This window comes from Syngnathus typhle, linkage group LG17 (assembly GCF_033458585.1).
Source record: "Syngnathus typhle isolate RoL2023-S1 ecotype Sweden linkage group LG17, RoL_Styp_1.0, whole genome shotgun sequence".
Lineage (NCBI taxonomy): Eukaryota > Metazoa > Chordata > Actinopteri > Syngnathiformes > Syngnathidae > Syngnathus > Syngnathus typhle.
In genome coordinates, this window is record NC_083754.1 from 4,151,089 (window position 1) to 4,174,235 (window position 23,147).

At 39.8% G+C, this 23,147-nt stretch overlaps 1 protein-coding gene across 1 annotated transcript in view; it reads left to right on the plus strand.

Moving 5' to 3' along the window:
- Positions 1 to 23,147, plus strand: part of grin2aa (glutamate receptor, ionotropic, N-methyl D-aspartate 2A, a) — a 63,092-nt gene that overhangs the window by 33,901 nt on the left and 6,044 nt on the right. Inside the window, exons 3-13 of the mRNA XM_061303986.1 lie at positions 2,328 to 2,494; positions 4,794 to 5,222; positions 8,385 to 8,499; positions 12,622 to 12,824; positions 14,642 to 14,813; positions 15,160 to 15,313; positions 16,908 to 17,033; positions 17,268 to 17,497; positions 18,712 to 18,872; positions 21,703 to 21,792; positions 22,601 to 22,698. Coding sequence (XP_061159970.1) covers positions 2,328 to 2,494; positions 4,794 to 5,222; positions 8,385 to 8,499; positions 12,622 to 12,824; positions 14,642 to 14,813; positions 15,160 to 15,313; positions 16,908 to 17,033; positions 17,268 to 17,497; positions 18,712 to 18,872; positions 21,703 to 21,792; positions 22,601 to 22,698 — 1,945 coding nt within the window. The remainder of the gene's footprint in view (positions 1 to 2,327; positions 2,495 to 4,793; positions 5,223 to 8,384; positions 8,500 to 12,621; positions 12,825 to 14,641; positions 14,814 to 15,159; positions 15,314 to 16,907; positions 17,034 to 17,267; positions 17,498 to 18,711; positions 18,873 to 21,702; positions 21,793 to 22,600; positions 22,699 to 23,147) is intronic.

Sequence of the window (23,147 nt, forward strand, 5' to 3'; positions counted from 1 at the left end):
TAAGGTGTGGGCGGTTAAAATCAGAGGACGGGTGAAAAAAAAAAACAGACCTCCTGGACAGTGACTTAATGAAAATAAAGGAAGACACTGGGAGGAAGATATTGGACTTATTAGTGGGAGAGTGAGGCAAATGCATAGACCAAGATGGAGGCAGGGAGAGAGCGAGAGAGAGAGAGGGGATGATGTTATTTTGTCAGTGTTCCCCCGTGGGGGGCTTGGCTGCTTGTTAAAAAGTCCTGACAGAGAAACCACAGCAGTTATACACACACACACACACACACACACACACATATATATATATATATATATATACAATGCTGCCCTCGTACTATATTCTTAGAGTAAGTTTCTTCCTCTCTGAGTGTGTTTTAGCCACGGAAATGTATTGCCAAAAATACTCGCCTGTGACATCATGCGTAGGATTTTATCGACATATGTATGAGGGTGAAATTAGTCGAAGGCCGCTGGATTGTTTGGTGTCCAAAACACATTCCAAATTTTAGTACCTAATCTGCATTAATATAATAGGCTCATTTTTAATGGGAAATGCACAGAAATGATGAATCTGGAAAATATGTATTTCTTTTTTTTTTTATTAATTGGCTGTGGTGACTCTGAGCAATGCCCATTTGGTATTTAAAAAAAAAAATCCATCTGTATTGTTTTGCTGTTGCTATTTCCATCCATGTCTGGTTATATTTAGCAACGTGCGACAGAGGATTTTCTTTTTTTTTTTGTCATATCACTGAGGCTCTCCTCCAGTGAACACTCGCGGGCTTTAGAGCTCAGCATGTAACATGCTGTTTGTGACACTAGTGCAGCCGTTCAAATGAAGACATCTCTTTACTCAATATGACAAGTATTTAAAGGGTTCTTGATTTTTAGCAGGGTGAGTGTGTGTTTGCACATTTATACATGTGTGCTATCAAACCAGACAATGCACATACCTGCCTGTTTCAAATTCTCATGTTTGTTCATGTCACAGGAATCTTACAATTTACATAAATCGATATAATTTATACCTATGCACCACAAAAAACAATTCAAAGATATTTAGTACAAATAGATTTTGCTAGTCATGAAGTGCTACACAAATTCCAACTGTTGCATTAAAAAATAATCACAACTGCTATCTATCATTTTATAACAGTAACTCTATTCATTTAAGAGAGGATATGCAATATTAATACCGTATATACTGTCGAGCCAACATTCCTAAATCTCCTTGCTAGTCACAGTTAGCCCCGCATTGGTGCAAAGTGTGAGTGTTGACTCCCGCTGTGATGAAGACAGAAAGTGACAAGTCTTACAACATGACCTCCTTGCCTAGCCACCATGCTCCAGCATTTCTCGAGTTTCTATGACATTAAAGCGTACAAGCTCACATACACAGGACGGGAGAAAAAACAAGTCTTAATATAGGAGAGGCAAATTATATGCACAATTATTGCTAACATTGACCACACAGTTGAGGGCATCATCGTACTAGGGAAGCAAATGCTTGGTCATGCATGTAGCCTGGCTGAGAAAATTCACATGGTCACAAATGCAATTCCAAGCTACTCTGTCAATGTGTAATCATCGGATCATCGTGTATAATCTTGGGCCCCAGTGAATTGTTCGTCACATTTAGTCTTTTGGATTTAGGGTAACGTGCACTGGCGGAGCTAGGATTTTTTTCTTTTCTTGGGGGGGCCATGGGGGCACCAACAAAATCTCAGGAGGTCCACAAAACAAAAACGTTTTTACACCCATCCCCAAATCCTTCGGAAAAAAATATTTATTATATATTCCTTTCTACCCAAACATTTTTTATCTGACATCTGAGAATCCACGAATATTTCTGGAGGGAGGGGGTTGTCTGCTAACATAATACACTCCCCCATGCTCCTCTCCCATTATTTTTGTCTCATTCCACCTCACACAAATGAGTCATTTGGTGCAAATCTGCCGACATAAATGGAGTTAATTTGTTCACCTACGGTAGTGCTTGTCAGTGCCGTCCAATCAAATGTTGGAATCAATTAAATGGGGAAACAATCCAGAGTTCAGTTTAATGGAGTGTGTTTGAGCGAGTCAGCGTGAATAGAACCCTCATTCCAAGTCAACTCGACCTGGGAGAGTTCTGCAGCTTGCCTGCACTGCGTCAATCCAATTTGGACTTAATTGAATTATTCGGAACACTCATAAAGTGTATAGCATGTGTACGCTAAACTGCCTAAGTGTGTGTGCATCCACAAGTCCGTTTGTTCTGAGGACGATTTTTAGAATAGTCAACTAAATGGACTTCTGGATGGAATAAAATCTTCTCATTGTTGTCTTTTCAGGACGATAAGTCAACGTTCTTCCAGTTTGGTGCTTCCATCCAGCAGGAGGCTCTGCTGATGCTGAACATCATGGAGGAGTACGACTGGCACATCTTTTCTATCGTTACGTCAAAGTTCCCCGGCTACCAGGAGTTCATCAACATTCTAAAAACAACAGTAGACAACAGGTACAAATTGTCTCGTACAATTTATTTTATTTTGCACTTTATTACAAATGCAGGATAAATAATAAAAAACATTTAATATCTTGATCCAGATATTTACTTACAGTTACATTCATTTAATTTCATATTTGCTCCATTTAGTTATAAAAGCCAGAAAATATAATATAAAAACAAAACAAGGCTTCTGGTATTTATTCTCACACAGCAAGATATAATTCTCTCAGAAATAAATTAAATTGCTGTTAAAGCTAAAAACAAACACACCAATGGGATTTTCTTTTATCAGATGGTTCCCGAATTACCACATCTTAAAAATGACTCCAGTGGATTCCCAGCATCTTCTTTCCAGAATAATTTCTCCATTTTTGTACTATAATCTCATCCATCATGATAGCAGATGTCCCTGCAGTGAATGAGGTTGTTTACTGTCTTGGCGACTTACTGCACTCAGTATTTGGCCTTGGATGTTTCATCTCCGTTCCTCATATTGGTTTCAAACACAGCAGCCCACAAGGATATAAGAAGCACTTTTGAAATTAATGTGGGTGACAGTTTGGTTTAGTATTCCTGCAGCTTTGCTGTCTACTACACCTCTAGGTCATTTTGACTGATGTTGTAGTCAAATGCTTAACAGCGCAGCAGCCTATAATATTTAGCTGCGAGACAAATAAATGCTTCAGCAATTCTCAGATGATGGTGATGGTTTGTAGTTTGTAAATGATTTCAATCTAAGTTGACCCAAACTGTGTTGCTGTTGTTTTAGTACAATGATGATGAGGATGACGAGAATAATAATAACAATAATCAACATTCATGTTGCCTGAGGTGGTATAGATTTGTTTTAATATTATTTAATATCTATTTTTTATTTGGTCTCTTCCACCTCTGAAATAGATGTTTAATATTTTTTTTGCATTTTTTTTTTCAATTTGATACATACCAAAATCTGAAGTATTAATTTAAAACTATCACAACATAATATACTTGATTATGTTCAGAATCCACAGTTATGACTTGACACCTACGGTTGAATTTTAATGTTAGTGCAAATAATATTTATACCTGGTGTTTTCAAATGTAATTGGTTGGTGGGGGGGGGGGTTGGGGTGTTATCAGAACAACAAAAAAGGAACTATTGTTTGCTGAGACTACACAGCAATGCCATGCATTGTAATTTAGTGTGGAAATGGAAATATTTATTCCCTCTGATTATTGACCTCAATGCAAGAATAATCATAAATCATTCATTAAAGATGAAATAATTTGCATGGGTGTCCATAATTAGCTGTCCAGTTCCCGTGTTGCTGTTCGACCTGCTCACTGGGGCTTGGTCATGGGCAGACAGCTTTAATAGCAAAGAACCTCTATCATCTCAAGTGAAAATAAAATGGGCCAGTCAGCTCAGTGAGTCAAGGCTGAGCTGGCAGATGTTATGGTACTCTCAGGAGCCCTACATGAAATGCAGCCTAGATACTGCAGAACCAGAAGGTGGGGGGTGTTATTGCTAAAGATGCATGATACATGAATTCATGACTGCCTTTAAAAAAAAAATAACATTGCAATATATATGGTGTTCAATGTCTACAGAGTGATCCAAAAACGATGAAGACTTTGCAAAAGCTAAAATCATTTATTTAATGTTCACATAATTATTGATGTGTGTCTTTTATTATATTAGCTTTAGGGTGAAGTTTGTCTAATGCCAAAGCCTTCTATCAATTTGTTACGGATCGTGCCTTTAATCGTAACGTATTTTTCCGTCCATGCAATTCCCCTTTGTGTAATGGGATCTGCTGAATATTAGCACTTTGGACTTTTTTTTTTTTTTTTTAAATCAGCCTTTAGATAAGAAAGATAAATGATCTTATCAGTCTTTTCTTTAATGAGCACTTGTTACCTCTCACTTTGGATAACTTTCTAGAAAGATGGGTTACAAAAGGGAAGTTATCTGATCTTTGGCGATTGGAGTTTGTCCTATTTTTAGCAAGATGGTTTTGAGGTTTAGTCCTAATGGTGCACCAAAAATGGTGGTATGGAGACAGATGTGTTTCTTTGAGTTTAATTTTTTTGAATTTTTAAAATTTTTAATTTCCTGTCATTTTTAGAAGCTCAGCTAGGATTTTTTTTTTTCCTTTAGGGGGGCGGCAAGGATATGCCATGGAGTCTGTAAAACTTTTTTTTTTATTTTACAACCCCCAAAAATAAAAAATGCTGATTAAGTTTCATTATGTGCTTTCATTAGCACTTGGAACTGTCCTTGGTACCAGATTGTCATAGATTTCAATGCTTCCCTTCTTTGCAGTTTTGTTGGCTGGGACCTGCAGAATATCATCTCTCTGGATGCAGTGGAGGAAGACAGCCGGTCTCAGATCATGCTGAAGAAGGTCCAGTCGCCGGTCGTTCTCCTCTACTGCTCCAAGGACGAGGCCGTCTACATCCTGGAGGAGGCTCGCTCTCTGGGCCTCACAGGCTTCGGTTACATCTGGATCGTACCTTCTCTGACCACCGGCAACCCGGAAATAACCCCAGAAGCATTCCCATCAGGAATGATTTCGGTCTCCTATGATGACTGGGATTATCCTTTGGAAGCTCGTGTACGTGATGGTTTGGGGATCATAACGTCAGCGGCAGCGGCCATGTTGGATGAATACGGCGACATTCCCGAAGCTCGAACGTCTTGTTACGGCCAGATGGAAAAAAACAGCAAGCTGCCACCTAGCGCGCTACACAAGTAAGTGAAAGCTCAAATTTGCTTTACTTTACATCTTACACCCACGACAATATCATTTTCAACTTTGTCCTCTCTGATAGTTATGCAATGTTCAACCCTGTGTAAGTAGAGCATAGCGAGATGCATTAACAAGCGCCAGATCTTAAAAAAATGGTGGGAGTGGGGAAAAGAGCCTGATAAAGAGGTGACTGAGAGTTGAGGAGGAACTTTATGTTGAAGGAAATGGGGAAATGGGTAGTTGAGGGATGCTGTGCTCCAAAATTCAAGAGCCCCTTGATGACTCCTTCTGTTCCTCCTTTCTTGTCTCACATCTCCACGCTCTCCTTCTAACCTTTTTATAGCTGTGAAGCAGCCAGTGGGAAATATTTTACATCTTGCCAGCTCTGTCTGGCTTACAATATGACACAGAAGACACACTCAGGGGCCCCACCTTGCAATATTGTACAGTATATTAAAAAATCATTTTTTTTTTCATCAGGTAAGCATAGTTTATGATATTAAAGAGAGAAATCAGGCCAATGCGATTGCCAGCTGACTTTACTCCCATCATGCTCAGTTGCCTCAGGTTGTTTCCCAGGTGATGAGGGGCCACAGATGGCTCTGTCTGGTTGAGAGAACTCAGCCAATGAGGCCTCGTGACCCGGACTCGAGGAACATGATTGGTCAGACCCAGGTCAGCGCTGTGGGCCATTAAAAGTTGTCAGTATGTCAATGGCGAGGGAGAGAGATAAGGAGGGAAGGTTTAAACTGAGGCAGACATAGATCAAACGGGTAAGAATTAAAAATGTAATAATTTACAGGATTATATTAAAATAAAAAAAATGTTTGGAGTTTGTAGCTCCTGATCTCAAAATAACACACCAGGGAAAATGCATGAATAAAAATAGCACAGCAGCGAAAATAAATATGTTGCTAAATTAATAGAATGGATTTATCATATACTTTTGAATAAATGATGAATCGTCATAATTAAGGTCTGGCGTACAAGTAATAATAGATAAATGTCTTCTCCGTGAGTGATGTGTTGGATGACACGACTTCCTCAAAAGTAAATTGTTTTGTGTGCCAGTGATTTTGTTGTTACTTACCCCGCAGGTAAAGCCGTCTGAGAGAAAGAGCGGGAGGCGCTGAATTAAGTCAATAAATCACAAACAGCGGGCGGGCGCCTGTGTGCGAGCATGCCATGGTTCATTACGAAGAAAAAGCAGACATTTAATTCCACTTTCAAGTAAAAATAATGAGGATTCTGAGCTCATGAAAATCATGTTGGGCTTTTTTTTTTAACAAACAAAAGTCTTAAAGATTGACAATCTAAGTTTAGCTTAAATCGTTATTTGTTTTAATTAATATCGTAATATTATGTTTTCAGTATATCATGCTTCCCATGTAGCTGCAAGATATAATAAAATTTCTTTAAAAAAATAGTAATAAATAAATAAATTTGTAAAATATTTCAAATAAAATTTGCTGTATAAAAAATTATAAAATGTATAATAAAATTACAAGGGAAGTGGGATTTATTTTTTTCTATTTATGCTGGGACTCAAAAAAAAGTAACTCCAAAAGTGGAGAAAAGGAGGACACAGTAACATTGAGGATATTTTTATCCACACTCAGCTGAGGCTTGGCTCGTCATACTTTCCCTTCTTCTCATTCCGTCTGTCTGGCACCATTTACACTAAATATTTGGGGGGGGTGACCCTAACTCCACTGTTGGCTCACCTCTGCCCCCGTTTTCATTAATATGGAGCGAAGTGTTCCAATGGTTCCTGCAGCCTGGTGGATCGTGGTTGAACCAGAAAACGTAAGCATTGCATTGCAAATTGATGAGGTGGGCCAAGTCATTTATGTATGTGTGTGTGCGTGTTCATTCATTCAGTTCACTTTCAGGTCATCTTGCTGCACGTAGCTCATGATGTGCGTATCCTAGCAACACTCATGAGCAGGTTTAAGTATTTACCTAAATAGAACTGAATAGCCAAGAGCACATACAAAAAACGACTTAGGAGTGTTGCATGGAGTTTTAAGATTTAGATTTTGCTCACAAAGTCTGCTGGGGTTGGTGTCAAATCATTTTATCAACTTTGCATGGGTTTGTTTTTCCGGATCCAGATCTCATCTCGCAAGATCATCTTTTATTCTTTTCTCTTTTGTGGGATCAGACTTGTTTATTTACCTTGGATCCAGAAGAGGATGATGGGTTATGACCGTAAGGTAGCATGCAAGTCACAAGGAGTTTTGTTTACCGTATTTTCCGCACTATAAGGCGCACCAGATTATAGGGTGCACCTTCAATGAATTGCCCATTTTAAAACTTTGTCCATATATAAGATATATACATTTGGCCCGCGGGCCGGACTTTGGAAACGTCTGCTGTAGTGGCTCAATATCGGTCCATATATAAGGCGCACCTGATTATAAGGCGCACTGTCGAGAAAATTGGAGGTTTTCAGGTGCGCCTTATAGTGCAGAAAATACGGTACAATCCTAGAATATGCTAAAAGGTTTTTTGAACAGATTGATGCTGAGAAAGGAATGTAAAGGAAAGGATCAGAGAGCAAATGAGAAAAGGAGTGTGCGATTGATGCTGCTAAGTGCAGACTGGGCTGTCGTCTAAAAGAGTGGCCTGCATGCTGACATTGATTTTGGCAAAGCTCTTTCTGCCGCTGTCACACATCATTTGATTCGCTGGGTCTCCAGTAAAATCCGACAGCTAAATGATGCTCACCTGGTTGCTTGGATCATTTCGATTTGATCGCAAAACACTTTCCGGCCCTTTAAATCTCCTTTTTCGAATGACCATTGAAAGTTTATCCGTTTGGAGGAACAGATGCTCATGTCCCTCCTCCTTTTTTTTCTGGGAAGGATTTTCTGGTACCACTGACAGAGTGAGGAAGGACAGTTATGATTAATGTGGGGGCCATGTTCCTCCAAGAATATCTTCCCATTGCCCTCCATCTTAGCTAATGTAACCTGCCACGTGGGTCACTCATTACAGCCTCTGTGAGTGTGTGATGTCGTGTTAGACCATAACTCCTGGGTCAAACCTTTTGGAGTAGATATTGGAATATCTGTGTGTGTGTGGGAGGGGGCGGGAGGGCGTCGACACACTTTGCTCTGCTTTTTCTGCTAATGTGAATAATTTGTCCCTTCCTGTCTCAGGTACATGATGAATGTGACATGGGAAGGCCGAGACTTGTCTTTCACGGACGATGGATATCAAGAACATCCAAAGTTGGTGGTCATTGTTCTGAACAAAGAGAGAGAGTGGGAGAAGGTAGGAGCTGTGTGTTCTGGTGTGACTATTTATTTATTTATTTATTTATTTATTTATTTATTTATTTATTTATTTATTTATTTATTTATTTATTTATTTATTTATTTATTTATTTATTTATTTATTTATTTATTTATTTATTTTGGAGGGGTCTTTTTTAAAATTTCAAATAAATTACATTTTGTAATTTCATTTCTGTACTTGTGATTCTAAAATAATTTAGCCAGCTTTAGTCATGGCGCAGCGGTAATTCTTAGTTCTCTGCATGCCTTGGGCGTCATGTTTCACTTTTCATTGTTTCTCTTCATCATTACTGTTTGTTTCTTGTATAAGCAGATACCATCATCTATCGCCACCTTCAGAAACGACAAGGAAAAAGGCATCACAGCATCCCTGTTTGATTGACAAGTTATCTCAGAGAATTCCTTTGCAGGAGAAAAAGAAACATAACAAAGGCCAGAGCTCACCATTGCAATGCTGTGTGTTATTTTGGGCGCCTTAGCTGAGCAATGAGCTCATTGGCCATCAAGGCTCTGGATTGCCTCAATTAGTTCATTCGAGCGAGCTTCCCTAAATAAATGGCCGCTGTAAATCGCTAAGTATTCGCGCCATTGTAATGGACTTTAAATGGACGCCATGTATCTCCGACCGCTTCTCGCTTGCTTTTAAATGCCTCATATTTAATTGGTCATGGCTGAGGCTCGAGAGTTGTGTAGATAAAGCGGAAGAGGTGACCATGGTCACAATGAAAAAGTGGTGGTCTATGGTTTCGACTCTCTGAGCTTGACTGGATTTACATGCCCTCTTAATTTGTTACTCTATCCCTTCTATTTTTCCTCCAAATTAACAAATATGGCTCATCCATATTTGTGACTTTTCCCCCTTCTTCCTTCCTTGAGATATTTTTTCCCTTTCTTCATGTTCTTGCAAACTGTCAGTTCTTATTTACTTCTCCTCTTTTCATAACTCTTCCTTTTAGTTCCTTCAACCTCATAAAGCCTTCAGTCCTATTTCCTTGCTGTCTTCTTTCTTAGCCTACTGCCTACTTTTGTCTACGTACTATTTTTACTCTTATTTCCTTCCTTTCCTTTCTTCACTACATTAATCATCCTGCCTGATTGTTCCTCCCGGTGTTACTTAGGCTGGATTTACACTGCAGGTCCAAGTGCCCAATTACAATTTAATGTCTTTTTCCTTTTTTGTATGGATTTCGAGTAACGCAGTGTCCTTCCTTTTTTCCTTCCCTCCTTGCTTGCTTTCTTGCTTCCTTCCTCTCTCCCTTGCTCTTCCTTCCTTCCTTGCTTGCTTTCTTGCTTCCTTCCTTCCTCTCTCCCTTCCTCTTCCTTCCTCCCTTCCTTGCTTTCTTTCTTCCTTCCTTCCTTCCTTCCTCTCTCCCTTCCTCTTCCTTCTTTGCTTCCTTCCTAACAGGTCACACTTGTACTGTGTTACCATTCTCACTTTAGCTTGCTGCAAAGTCTCCACCCATTTTTCGGGAGACGACCGTTTCCATATTTCATACGGACATGCTTCCACCCACACACACATGCACGCACGCACACATTCTATGTCGATGTGCTACAAGGAGATAGAATATTGCTGGCCTTTGAAATTGATCAGCACCACTCCACTGTGTTGCAGAGAAGAGGCAAGTGAAACAAGGAGACTCAAAAAGGAAACATAATTGGGGAGCTGATGTCACTTTCTTTCTTGCTCTCTGACTGGTGCAGCCTTCCCACCCAATGCAGCAGGAGTCAGTGGCACGCAGAGATGAAAGTCTTTTATGGATGATCAAGAGACTAAAATCCTGAAAGAGCACAAAAATATGGTTATAAACTCAAAAATATTGCATGAGTCCCCCCCTTGGAGCATGCGTAGGGAGTCGAGTCATCAGGAGAGGCAGAGACTCAAACTCAGATGGAGACAGATGAAAACTAGTAAAGTAGTCTTGATAGGGATGTGGAGTATTATTATTTTTATTTGTCTGATAGCTTCATTAACCTAACTGTATTCACTGATTAAAAAGCAGCATTTTATGCTTCATTCCTGCTGAGTAGATGGATTGTGTAATTTGCTTAAGGAACTGCTGCAGTGTTTGCAAAATAATTGTTTCAGACAGCATGGGATTTGTGCTTGAAAAATCACAGTGGAGACAAATGCAAAAAAAAACCACACGCATTTGAAGACAGCAAGGCATCTTTTTAAAAAAAAAAAAACAACAACCCCGGTCATCACGGGTTCAAATTCCTCTCCCAGCTCCTTTTTATCATCTGCTTTCTTGTTGCCCTCATTTTCACAAGCACACAGACACACACGTGCTTCCTCTACCCATCTTCGGCACATGCGTGCACAGCCACACACAGAGGAAGCGCGAGCTGGACTTTCTCGACATAATTTTGTCTGACAGAAGTGACAGATATTATTTTATGACTGAATGCTTTTCCCCACGCTATTAGGGACTCTTTCGCCCGTAATGCAAATTGCCACAGCTATAACTCTCCCAGTGAGACGTGCGTACAGAAGGTGCACGGTGAAAAGCGCTCTGATCTGATCCCTTGTTGTTTTTTAGTCTTCTCGCTCTCGTGTTCAGCTTGGATGCGTTTGATTGGGTTTGTATAGGTCAGACAAAGCATAAGAGCAAAGAGGAGGAATGGTGGAGCAACAGGAAATACTGCCACGGATTTTTGTTGGTGGGGTCTGGAGATCCAGCATTGTTTTGCACGCTGGGTTATTTGAGAGGATCTTATTTTTCTAACCCCTCTTTGTCTAATTAGAGGGAAGTCGAAAAAAATAGGGGGGGGGGGGTTAGTCAGATGAGCAATCTTGCTCCATCCAAACTTTTAAATCCCACTGAGATAGTGTACAAGATTTGATCCACTTTAGCAATAAAAGCTGTATAAGAAAAATAATGCTCACTTGATGCTGTCAAATATGAATTGATTTCCCCATGATGAGGTCTCCGTACAATATTCAAAGCATCTTGCAATGTCGACAAATTACTTCTAAATTACCGCCTTCGTTAACAATACTACACATGATGAAATACAGTTCATTATTTCTTCTAGAAAATTCCATTTTGTTTTGCTATACGGGTCGCCTATTTAATGTCTTCATGTCTTTGTTGTTCGGATTACGTTCGTTTTAGCTTCATTTTTTCTGTACGACAGTTTACATTTATCTATTGATTAGATTAACACACGCGTGTTTACGTCACACTGATGTAATGTTCATTTTGCTCTAAAGAGATACACATGCTTACTGAAAAACAGCTGTGGGGAAATAAATGCACACCTTCCCTGGAGAGACGAGGTGACACAAGAAACTGTGTGCTGTCCAAAACAATTCATCCTACACACACACACACACTGAGGTGTCTACGGCAGTTGACTGAGGCGTCTCTAATCCTTGTCAGAGGATACAAAACCACTCAAAGGAAAACAATTAAAATGCTAATTTCATTTCCTACACATGACTTGTCAGGCAGGCTAAACAGTAATGTTAAAGTATGTTCAATAACCAACATCGGTCAGAGGGGAGCAATCACAATTTTCCCCTTTTAGTCAACTAGATTTTTTTTTTTGGAGTCAATTTGTCGAGAGAAGGCAAAAAAATAAAAACACTACTGAACCGTTACGTTTATGCAAGCGTGTAAGTCGCTACACAAAATGACAAATCAACCGATGCTGACTACAAATGCGCTATGAAAAGTGCATGTATAAGAAAATGTTTTAAATGGAGGGAGGGAGTGAAAGCAAGGTTTGCCTCTTTCCGCCTCCTTTCGTATTAATAATTGAGAGTGGAGCAAAGCTGGGTTTTTTTTTTTTTTGCCTCTTTTCTCGCTGGCTTGACACAAACATAAGTAAACATCGTATGAGCGCACACGCACGTAACATGTTAAGACAGATGTGGGAGGGAAGAGAACATCCATAAGAGAATCTGTGACATTGCGGCTTTCAAAACTTGATCAAATATTAATATTTCGGCAACATTCGATACATCAAAGATACAAAAACACAATGTGTGTCAGGTTGTACGATGGCGGCTGGCCATCTCACTAATATATTCAACACAGATTATTCAAGACTTCTAATTCCGCTTGTATCCTGCGCTCCTTCATCCCCGCAGATGGGGAAGCTGGACAACAGCAGCCTGACACTCAAGTATCCAGTCTGGCCTCGCTTCAACTCCTTCGGCGACGCCGAACTTGACGACAACCACTTGTCCATCGTCACCTTAGAGGAGAAGCCGTTTGTCATTGTGGAGGATGTCGAGAGACTGACCGGTACCTGCATGAGAAACTCTGTGCCCTGCAGGAAACATATCAAAGAGTATGTCCGACTTTTTATCAACTCTAAGCAATCTATATCTGCAGCAACTTGTCTCCTATACGCTGCTGAACTCGGCAATTTACCGTATTTTCCGGACTATGAGGCGCACCATTGATGCATCATGTCAGATTTTTAATCCAAATCAAATTATTCTCCATTTGATCTTTTTTATTTCAACTTCAGACGCAACAAATTACTTTATAATCACAAAATAACGATCCATTGATTCATGATTCATAGTCTTCAGCGGGCCGCTTATAATTGATTTCATGACACAATGCTTCGGGCCAGTTTAAATTTAGGAATTTGGTCCATATATAAGGCGCACCGGACTATAAGGCGCACTCGAAGGCTTTTGAGAGAATCTTAGGTTTTTAGTTGCGCCTTATAGTCCGGAAAATACGGTACTTCATTTCCATTTTTTTTTCTCCCAACTCTGGCCTGTCCTGCTATGCTCCATTCTTGAAGACATTAGATGATTTGTAATCAAAGCTTTTATTTGATGGTACCACACTATTAATTCTCACCACACACATGGAGGCTCTCCGAAGATTGTTGTGCACGCTACGCACTTAAAGCCATCCATGTGTATACAACATTAGCAACTGGAACTATGCACATGAATGCTCACACACTCACACAAACACAGCTGATTAAGTTGTAATGGAGTCCCAGGGAAGAGGCAGTGAGAGAGATTTTCATCCAGAATCACTGTGAAGTAGGGCGGAGGATAATGCATCTCCAAGGAGCACCACACACACACACACACACGTAGTCAATCTGATATAAACTCACTTGTACCACATGTCCGCTCGCACAGTGGATTTCTGCCTCCCATAGCGCAATTCCCACTGAGGCATCCGCAATGGCCATTTGCAGGAAGAGGGGATGGATGCAGGGAAGTAAGAGGGGAGCTTGGGATGGGATCAGGATCATTCATGCATGCAGAATGGCAAATTTACTTGTCCAGGCTGGGCCTCAGAACAACCTCCATACACATCGCTACTCTGCCTTCCCTGGAGGCCTTTAGTGGTTCTATATCAAGTTGGCCTGGCAGCTTTTCAAAGAGCCTCCACAACATCACATGCTCTCTACTGGCTGGATAAAAGTGCCCACTGTGATCAGTTATTATAGTTTTGAACATTTTTAGCGCTGTACCTGCTCCTGCCAATTTCATTGACCTCTTTTTTTCCCTCTGCCCTCATCCGTCAATCATTAGCTATCACTATAATAATATAAATAAATGAAAATAAATCTGTATATATATAGTGGAAAAAAAATGCAGACACATCTCCCAAATAGCCCTTCCACCGACTTACCATTTTTATTACATGATGGAAATAAGAACGGGCAAGAATCCCGTTTTTGTTTGAGATCATTTTTGTCACATTGACAGCTAGTGATTGTAACAACCGAGTTTGCAGCGGAAGTAAGAGATTCATTTCCCCTCCAACACAACATAAATCCTCCAAAGTGACAGTGTTCCAATTCCAAAGGTAACTTTAGTCATGACTGAATAGTTGAAGTTTTTATCCCCCCCCCCCCCCCACTTCTTTCCTCTCATCCTTCTCTTAAGTTTTTGTTCAGGTCGCAAAACTTAAATACAAGGTTGTATCGTCCTAATTAGCGCTCATCTAAAAGTTAAATGAGAGTCCCAGGTGGCGGACGAGTTGATGTGCAGATGGTGCAAGGTTTGACGATACACCGTGAGTTCAAAATAGAAGAAAGGATACCCGCTGTTAATACGACGACCTAAGGTGAAAATGCAAATTATTGGGAACAATCTGTTAACCTGACGTATGTTTGTGATTCGACAGCAACACGACCGAGGCTGGAGGGACATACATCAAAAAGTGCTGCAAAGGCTTCTGCATTGACATTTTGAAGAAGATAGCCAAATACGTCAAGTTCACCTATGACCTGTACCTAGTAACCAATGGCAAACACGGAAAGAAGATTAACAATGTCTGGAATGGGATGGTGGGAGAGGTAAGAGGAGAGTTTGATTGCAGCTAACAATGGATGATGAGCAAGACGAGCGCAAATCATAGTTATAGTCATGTAATTATCTTTAAATAATTGCTTTAGTCTCAAGGTGACGTCCCAGAGGTCAATTTAAGACGGCTAATTATGTTCGAGTGTATATTTAACAGCAGGAGCGCTGACTTGAAGATTAGCAGACATTTGGAGTGACTCCAACCTGCATATTTGATTTAGTGCAGTCGAGCATCATTTTTATTTTTACCAAAAATATTAGATTTTTTGCCATCATATGTTTTAATCTCCTTGCCTCTCTGCCTTCGTTTTTTGTCACCCCGCCCCTTCCGCCCCCAAGGTGGTCTATAAGAAAGCCGTCATGGCCGTCGGATCTCTGACGATCAATGAGGAGCGTTCTGAGGTCATCGATTTCTCCGTCCCATTCGTGGAAACTGGGATCAGCGTCATGGTGTCCCGTAGTAACGGAACCGTGTCCCCTTCAGCCTTTCTTGGTGAGCATCAGTTCATGTTTTTTTTTTCGGTTCGGTTAATCCCACAGAGAAAGGTTTTCGAAATGTCTTGTTTGGGTTTGTGTGAAGTGTCATCATCTCGGGAGGTGAGCTGACAACACAGCCCGGTTCTGTTACCCACAAGTCGATACTTGCTGTTCTAACAGTATCTGCAGGATTGACCTCAACACCTACTTGTGTACTTGGGTCCTCCTGAGAGGGATTATACTGTGCTTTAACAGCAACACACTATTTTGCTGAACAATGCCTTACCTTGTCAGCCAAAAATAGCAATTGAGGTCAGTAGAAAAACAGATGTTTTATATCACGGCGGCCAGTGTGATCGTTTTTTTTTTAAATATATATATATTTAAATTAAATTAATTAAATATATATTTTTAAATGAATATAATATTCATGTAATTGATATCTTTATTTCAAACACATCCAAAACAAAAAGAGATAAAAAAAAAAACACTTTAAAGTGCCATATATAAGTCTGTACAACAAACAAACAACAAACCAACAAACTGAAAAATAAATAAATCAATAAATCAATAAAGAATGCTCAAAAAGGAGTAGGAGGCAGCATAGCTTTTTAAATTCCTCTCCCTTTCTCACTTTATCCATTAAACTAATGATGCAACATATAAATCTACAACGGAACACAAGTCGATATACGTTCAAACTTATTTTTCTGTTTTATTTTTGCTTTTTGTGTAGCCATTTGGCATTTTTAGTCCTTGTACCTGCTAATCAACATATGTTTGTACCTTTTCCTATTGATATATTTATTAACTAAAATATATATTCTTTTTATTTATATATACATACATACACTTTTTTTGTAACCCAGTTTGAAGAATAAAAACCTTTGTACCGTTTTTTATTCATATATTTATTAATTAAGATATATATATAATTATTTTTTATTTATATATGTATATATATACACTTTTTTTTTTTTTGTAACCCAGTTTGAAGAAGATAAACTTTCCCAGCTTCAGGCGTCCACATGAGGCCACACAGCCTTTAAGTCTGGTAGCCAGCCAGTGCGCAAAAGCTCACGGCTCAGGCTTATTTCTGCTCACGCCAGCATGAAGTCACACACGCACGCACGCTTCACATGTATGTATCACGCTGCCCTGAAAGTGGCAATTAAAAGGGCTTATCTGGAACGCCCCATGATGGCTGCTCGCCAACGCGTTCTTACAGCCCCTCCACCATACGTTATAGACCCGCTTTAATCTCTGCAGTGGTGTTGTTGGCTCAGAGGGAGGAAAGAACTGCTGACACCAAGACTTCCTACGCCTCCTCACACTGTCAAACCAGAGATCTGCCTTGCTTATATGCGCGATTACACACACACACACTCGCATAGAGCTTTGGGGTTTAAAAATATTGCCCGCAAACGTGTCGGATGCAGCACTGTACTGAGCAGCTCATGTGCGTAATTGATTTCCACATTCCGATCATGGAAAGGAAGAATGAGACGAAGCGTGAATCCCGAGAAGTGATGTGTAATATTTTTTGAAATTGTGACTCAGCGTGTCTTATTAATACTAAATCCCTGTCATCTTATGTCACTCTCTCGTAGAGCCGTTCAGCGCATCAGTGTGGGTGATGATGTTTGTGATGCTCCTACTGGTGACTGCAATGGCTGTTTTTATGTTTGAATACATCAGTCCTCTCGGCTTCAACAGAAACCTGGCGCAGGGGAGAGGTAAGCGTGCGAAATGAACTCGTGGTGAATTTTCATCTGCTTCGTTTTATTTGATGTTATTTTACAACAACCATGTTAACTTCAAAGTACTTAAGTCTAAATTGATGCCTGCCGCTGGACGCTGCCAAGTAGTAAAATCATTTCGCCTGAATTATACCTCCGATGCTTTTAAGACGAGGCATATTACAAACCTCCATACGAGCAGTAGATTAATAATTTGACATCGTCATCCAGACCCCCACGGGCCTTCCTTCACCATGGGCAAAGCTGTGTGGCTTCTCTGGGGTCTGGTCTTCAACAACTCCGTCCCGGTGCAAAATCCAAAGGGAACCACCAGCAAGTTCATCGTGTCCGTGTGGGCCTTCTTCGCTGTCATCTTCTTGGCTTCCTACACTGCCAACTTGGCCGCTTTCATGATTCAGGAAGAGTTTGTCGACCAAGTCACTGGGCTTTCTGATAATAAGGTAAAAGACAGATATACTGTGTGAAGATAGACATCCGTCCATTAATCCGTTAGAATATTTTCAAGCAAATAAATGAGGAGCAAGCAAAAAAGGGTCAAATAGATTAAATTCAAGGTGCAGGAGATTGAGCTAGAAGCTTCTGACAACGTTCAAGGAGGTGCAGGGATGGAAGTGGCAACTGGCAGGGGGGGGGCGAGTGAGGAATTGTCAAAGGCCGGGACACGCGAGAGGATGCAAGACAACAGGCGGACAGAAATGGGCCATGTTTTGATGGCTGAGGTAAGGAGAAAGGAAAGACATATGGGAGTGTAAAAAAAAAAAAATGGAGACGCAACAGGTGGGTTAGACAAAATAAAGACTAAAAGGCGATTTAAGGCACATTTGCACAGCAGGACTGGACAACAAACTGTGTGACCTAAAAAAAACGACAAGCAAAATTCACTTCTAAGCTCCTGGTCTGTGACCCCCCACCACACACTCAAAAAAAAAAAAAAAAAAGAAGGCTTTTAGTGTTAGCCACTGGGGGATGAAAGGTCACAAATCTACTCACCAGAAAAGAAGCCTCATACGTTTTTTAAGACTTACAAAGGTTACACCTGAATGGATTCATGTCTCAGTGAAAGTGTCTTTTTTTTTTTTTTTTTTTAAGTACCTTTTGCATAGCCAAATCTTGTGCAAAATATGAGCACACTAGTCTAGTGATGATTTTTTTTTTTCTTTTCCAGACTACATATAGAATTGCCTTTTTGTGTCTTTGTGGACTAACATTATTAATTACAACAGAAATCTAAAATTATTTTTACGTAAAAACATCCCTGGTATTGGAATGTGTTAATTGCACTATGTTGCAGACATTAAATATTTGAAATGAGCACAGGAGATAACAGAAAGTCTCAACATAAACAAAGACAGAAAGATTTAACATTCATGTGGGGAGTCATTTGCTTGCGTAACAGCAAAACTTGCATAATAAGCTAAAGGAAGAAAGTAGAGCGAGGCCAAATGAAAAAAAATCCATGAAAGAAATGTTGTGTAAAAATGAGCGCAAAGTCGAGAAGCTGTATTCATTACAAAAGCAAAGTGCTCATGTCTCACTTTCTTAATTACCAGGGCCAAATTAGTCATGGAATAAAAAAGTTCAAATATGAGGCGGCTCACCTGAAACATGAACCAATTTCTTCTTTGGCTTTTTTTTTTCCTCATTATTTTTACAGTTTCAGAACCCGTATGCCTACTCACCGCCATTCCGCTTTGGAACGGTTCCAAACGGATCTACAGAGAGGAACATCAGGAAGAACTACCCTTCCATGCACCAGTACATGGTCAAGTATCACCAAACAGGAGTTCAGGATGCTCTTGTCAGCTTAAAAACTGGGTATGGAGACACTGTGTGTGTGTGTGTCTGTGTGTTTGTGTGACTGCAAGGTGATTCTCGCATGTTTTGTTAAGCTTCTCATTACTACCAGCAAATTAATGAACGCACACAAAAAGGCTTGGTCATTATCATATTTTTTTTTTTTAGTAAAATGTATTTTATTTATTTCATTTTGTGTTTATTTTTTTTGTTTTTTTATTTCTATATTTGTAGAAAAGCCAACCCAAATGATCAAGAAGAACAAGCTCAAGTGTGAATGCACAGGTTTCTCACATACAAAGCGTGTGTGTGTGTGTGTGTGTGTGTGAGTGAGTGTGTGTGTGCAGGCGTAATTGCATGTCTACCATTGTGCTTGCTCTTACGTATGTGACAGCTCCTGTGAGACTGGGGATGAATGAGGCTCCTCACTGGGAACAGCAGGATCTATTTTTAGTGCCTGGTCTCTAAAATGAGACTGGCTGCAGTTGGTGTGTGTGAGAGTGTGTTAAGTGTGGAAGGGAGAGAAATGGGGGGGGCGGGGGGTTAAGGGTTATAACATAGCAAATCAAGGACATATTGGAAGAGTGGAGGGCTTGAATAGCTAGATGATTAGAGGGAAAGATGGTGAAGGGGAGAAGAGGAAAAATACAGGTGGGAACTCTTTTCATGGAAAGAGGAAGAAAGTGGGGTGCTTGAAGTCAAGGCTGGAAAAAAATAGGGGGTGTGTTCAATTCTCACGCCTAGTGATCATGTCCAAGAGTCCTTGAGCAAGACTTTTTTCCCGGTAGGGCCTGACAGCCGTTCATGGCAGCATCAATTTATTTTTTGTGTGTTTTCACCAAGTGTAGCCAAATTGTGAACAATAGCAAACTACTACTGTATTTTCCGGACTATAAGGCGCACCAGACTATAAGGCGCACCTTCAATGACTGGTCCATTTTAAAACGTGGTCCTTATATAAGGCGCACCATTAATGCATCATGTCGGATTTTTAATCCAAATCAAATCATTCTCCATTTTATCTTTTTTATTTCAACTTCAGACGCAACAAATTACTTAACAATCACAAAATAACGATCCATAGTCTTTCTGATTCATGATTCATAGTCTTCGGCGGCCCACTTATGATTGATTTCATAACACAATGCTTCGGGCCAGTTTAAATTAGGTTTTTAGGTGCGCCTTACAGTCTGGAAAATACGGTAATAATAAAATCAGGCCTCTCAGTACCCTCTCGCAAATATACATTTGCAAAGCTCCAAGCAAAAAAAAGCCTTAACAAAGGAAACATGTATATGTTGGTGTGCATCTGCACTCAAAGAGCGAACTGGCGGGTCTGCACTAATTCCCTCATTGATAATTCTATTTGGCGGCATTAGCAGATGAGCAATGCTGCAGCATTCAGATGTTTGAGGCTCGATGGCTGGATTAGCGCTGATCACACATAATGCTGACAGGCTTTACACGCGCAATCTGCTACAGCCGTCGGAAGTAAAACTACACGCAGGGGGAGTTTCAAATCATCTGATCGTATACTTTGAAATATAAATCGCTTAATATTTAGGATTTTTTCGGGGGGAATACCTTTTGCTGCTTGATATATTTTTATGAGTGTCTTCACTTATTTTGCTAACCCAACCGGGATATCATAATAGCAGCCTGGATGGTCTTTTTTTTTTTTTTCTCTCTCAGCCCCTGACCTGAAACAATGGAGCACAGTTCCACGCAATTACAGTGTGAAGAAGGTTCATCCTCCATGGCCCTGTGGCCCAATATGTTTACAGAGCTTCTCTTTTTACAGTAATCCTGAACTGATGTGGTTATATCAGCTACACCGTAGAAGAATGTTCCATGGCTGTGGATCAACACAGGATCTTCATATTCATTCATCCTAAAGCTGAAATAACAAGCATTTTTATGCCATTCTGTTCCCAATTGCCCAAATTTATTCCATTAATGTTGCATGCCTGAATGTACTCATTTCCTACAACTCCAATTATTTACAGCCCGCTTCACACTTCCGCACATCGAGTGCTCCCCAAGGCTCTGTCCTCGGCCTCATCAACTTTCTCCTCTGTCATCCAGGTCCACTGCTATAATGAAACTCCACTTTACCTGTAACTTTTAGGTGTACTTTTTGAATATTATTTCTTATTTAGTTGTCTATATGCTGTCCTTAGGGGGTTCTGAAAGGCTCTGTTAGCATGAATAATAATAATTATTATTATATTTATAAATATAAATTATTTAATATATAATGATAATTATTATTATTTTCTTGTGGGTTTAATAATAATAATAATAATTATTATTAATATTATAAAATCCACAAAAAATCACTTGTATAAACTAAAGAGTATTCTTGCTTTTTTCAAAAAGTTTTTTTTAAAGTCAAACACAATCTCCCATTTACTTTCCCATTCTAGACTGTAGACTCACAATCTTCATGTGGCTGGAGCCACCGGTGGCTTAAGCTAATTACAAAGCTTAACTATATGCCTGTGAGCTTTTGTTAAAGGGCTGATCTGACAATCCGTAAATGCCAGCCGGTCGCCACACTATTAGCAGGTCTGTGTGCACGCCATGGTATGAGTTACATTGGAAATGTCAAGGCTGAGGATGTGCTGTGTGCATTTATGTGTGAGCGAGAGGTCAAAGGCAAAGAGAGAAAAAGATGTGAATGTTTGTCGAAAGTTTGTTGCCTCCAAGGCCCTATTATCAGAGAAGTGAATTGATCCGCACACCAACAGAACATTCTGGAGGATCTCTCTCTCTCGCTCTAAAAGACAATTTGACTCCTTCACATGTTGTCTTTATGCCCTCCCTTTTGTCTGATGCTCCTTCCTTGCAGTAAACTGGATGCCTTCATCTATGATGCCGCAGTGTTGAACTACGCGGCTGGCAGAGATGAGGGATGTAAGCTGGTGACCATTGGCAGCGGGTAACTGAAACTTTATTTATGTTTTGTTTCACCGAGCCCGACTTTATTGACAGTAAAACTCGATTATATTTTGTTTCTCAATGTAATTACATGCTAGGATAATTTTATATTTTTTCTCATTCGATAATACGTTCTTGCTTGAGGTTTGGCTTTTATGCATCCCAACTGTTTTTTTTTAATCATCTTAATAAAGATATAATCTCTTGTTTATGAGGCAAAACAAAAATTAACATCTGTATTTAATTTGTAATAAAAAAAATGGAGACGCAGAGAGCTTTCAAATTTCACTGACATGTACCAGGATGCGAATTCTCCAGCCTCGGAGCTGTGGGGGGGTTTTTTTCCCCCGTTGGTCGTCCACAGAGGGATTATGTGACCTGCCTTTTACTTCTTTTTCAATGCAATGACACAGCACCACTGGTGTCAGACGAATTGCAAGTTGGCTGAGCAGCCGCTTCATTGTCAACATATCTGACACGGAGGGATTTAACGCTTTGATAAACTACAATTATCCCTGGCCCTGACAGGAAGTAAACACCGTGTTCACCCTAAAGCAGCTATATGGAGTAAATAAGATCATTCTAGAAGCTTCTTCTAGAACACCTCTTAACAAATGTACATTTACTGTTGTTGATTTGTACAACTGTAGGGGGAGCCGTGGAGCAAAACAGTACAGTATGTAATTTGATTTCCCGTGCATGTTGATGTCATCACAATTCACTTGTATCGATCCGGTCAAGTTGAACATGACTGTTAAAAAAATGGTGTTTGTGTTTGTGTGCGTTCGTTTGGACCTTGCTGCATTCAGGTACATCTTTGCTACCACTGGATATGGCATCGCTCTCCAAAAAGGTTCTTACTGGAAACGTCAGGTGGATCTGGCAATTCTGGCCATTATTGGAGATGGTGAGAAAAATTCACTAGCCCCATTTTCACACGCAACTCAACGCTTGGGGATTGTTGCTCCTGTTTCTTGCCAGCAATGTAATTCCTTGACACACACATTTAAAGGCTTGTCTGCTGACAATACAAAGGCGAAGCGGTGAAGTATAAATAGTCGTTTGATGTTATTCTGGACACAAAAGGCTGCTTTTAAGAGTGTGAAATGTTTCCAATACAGTATTGCTCTCTCTGCAGAAGTCTGTGTTGTGTAATTTAGCTGAATCTCGTTTTATTATAAAATATATATATATATAAAATAAATACATATATATATATATATATATATAATTTTATATTATATATTATTTTTTTATTTTTATATATATTATTTATTATTTATTATTATTATTTTATATATATATGCTCCCGTACAAATCAGATAATTAAAGCATTTGATTTGTATTCGTACTTTA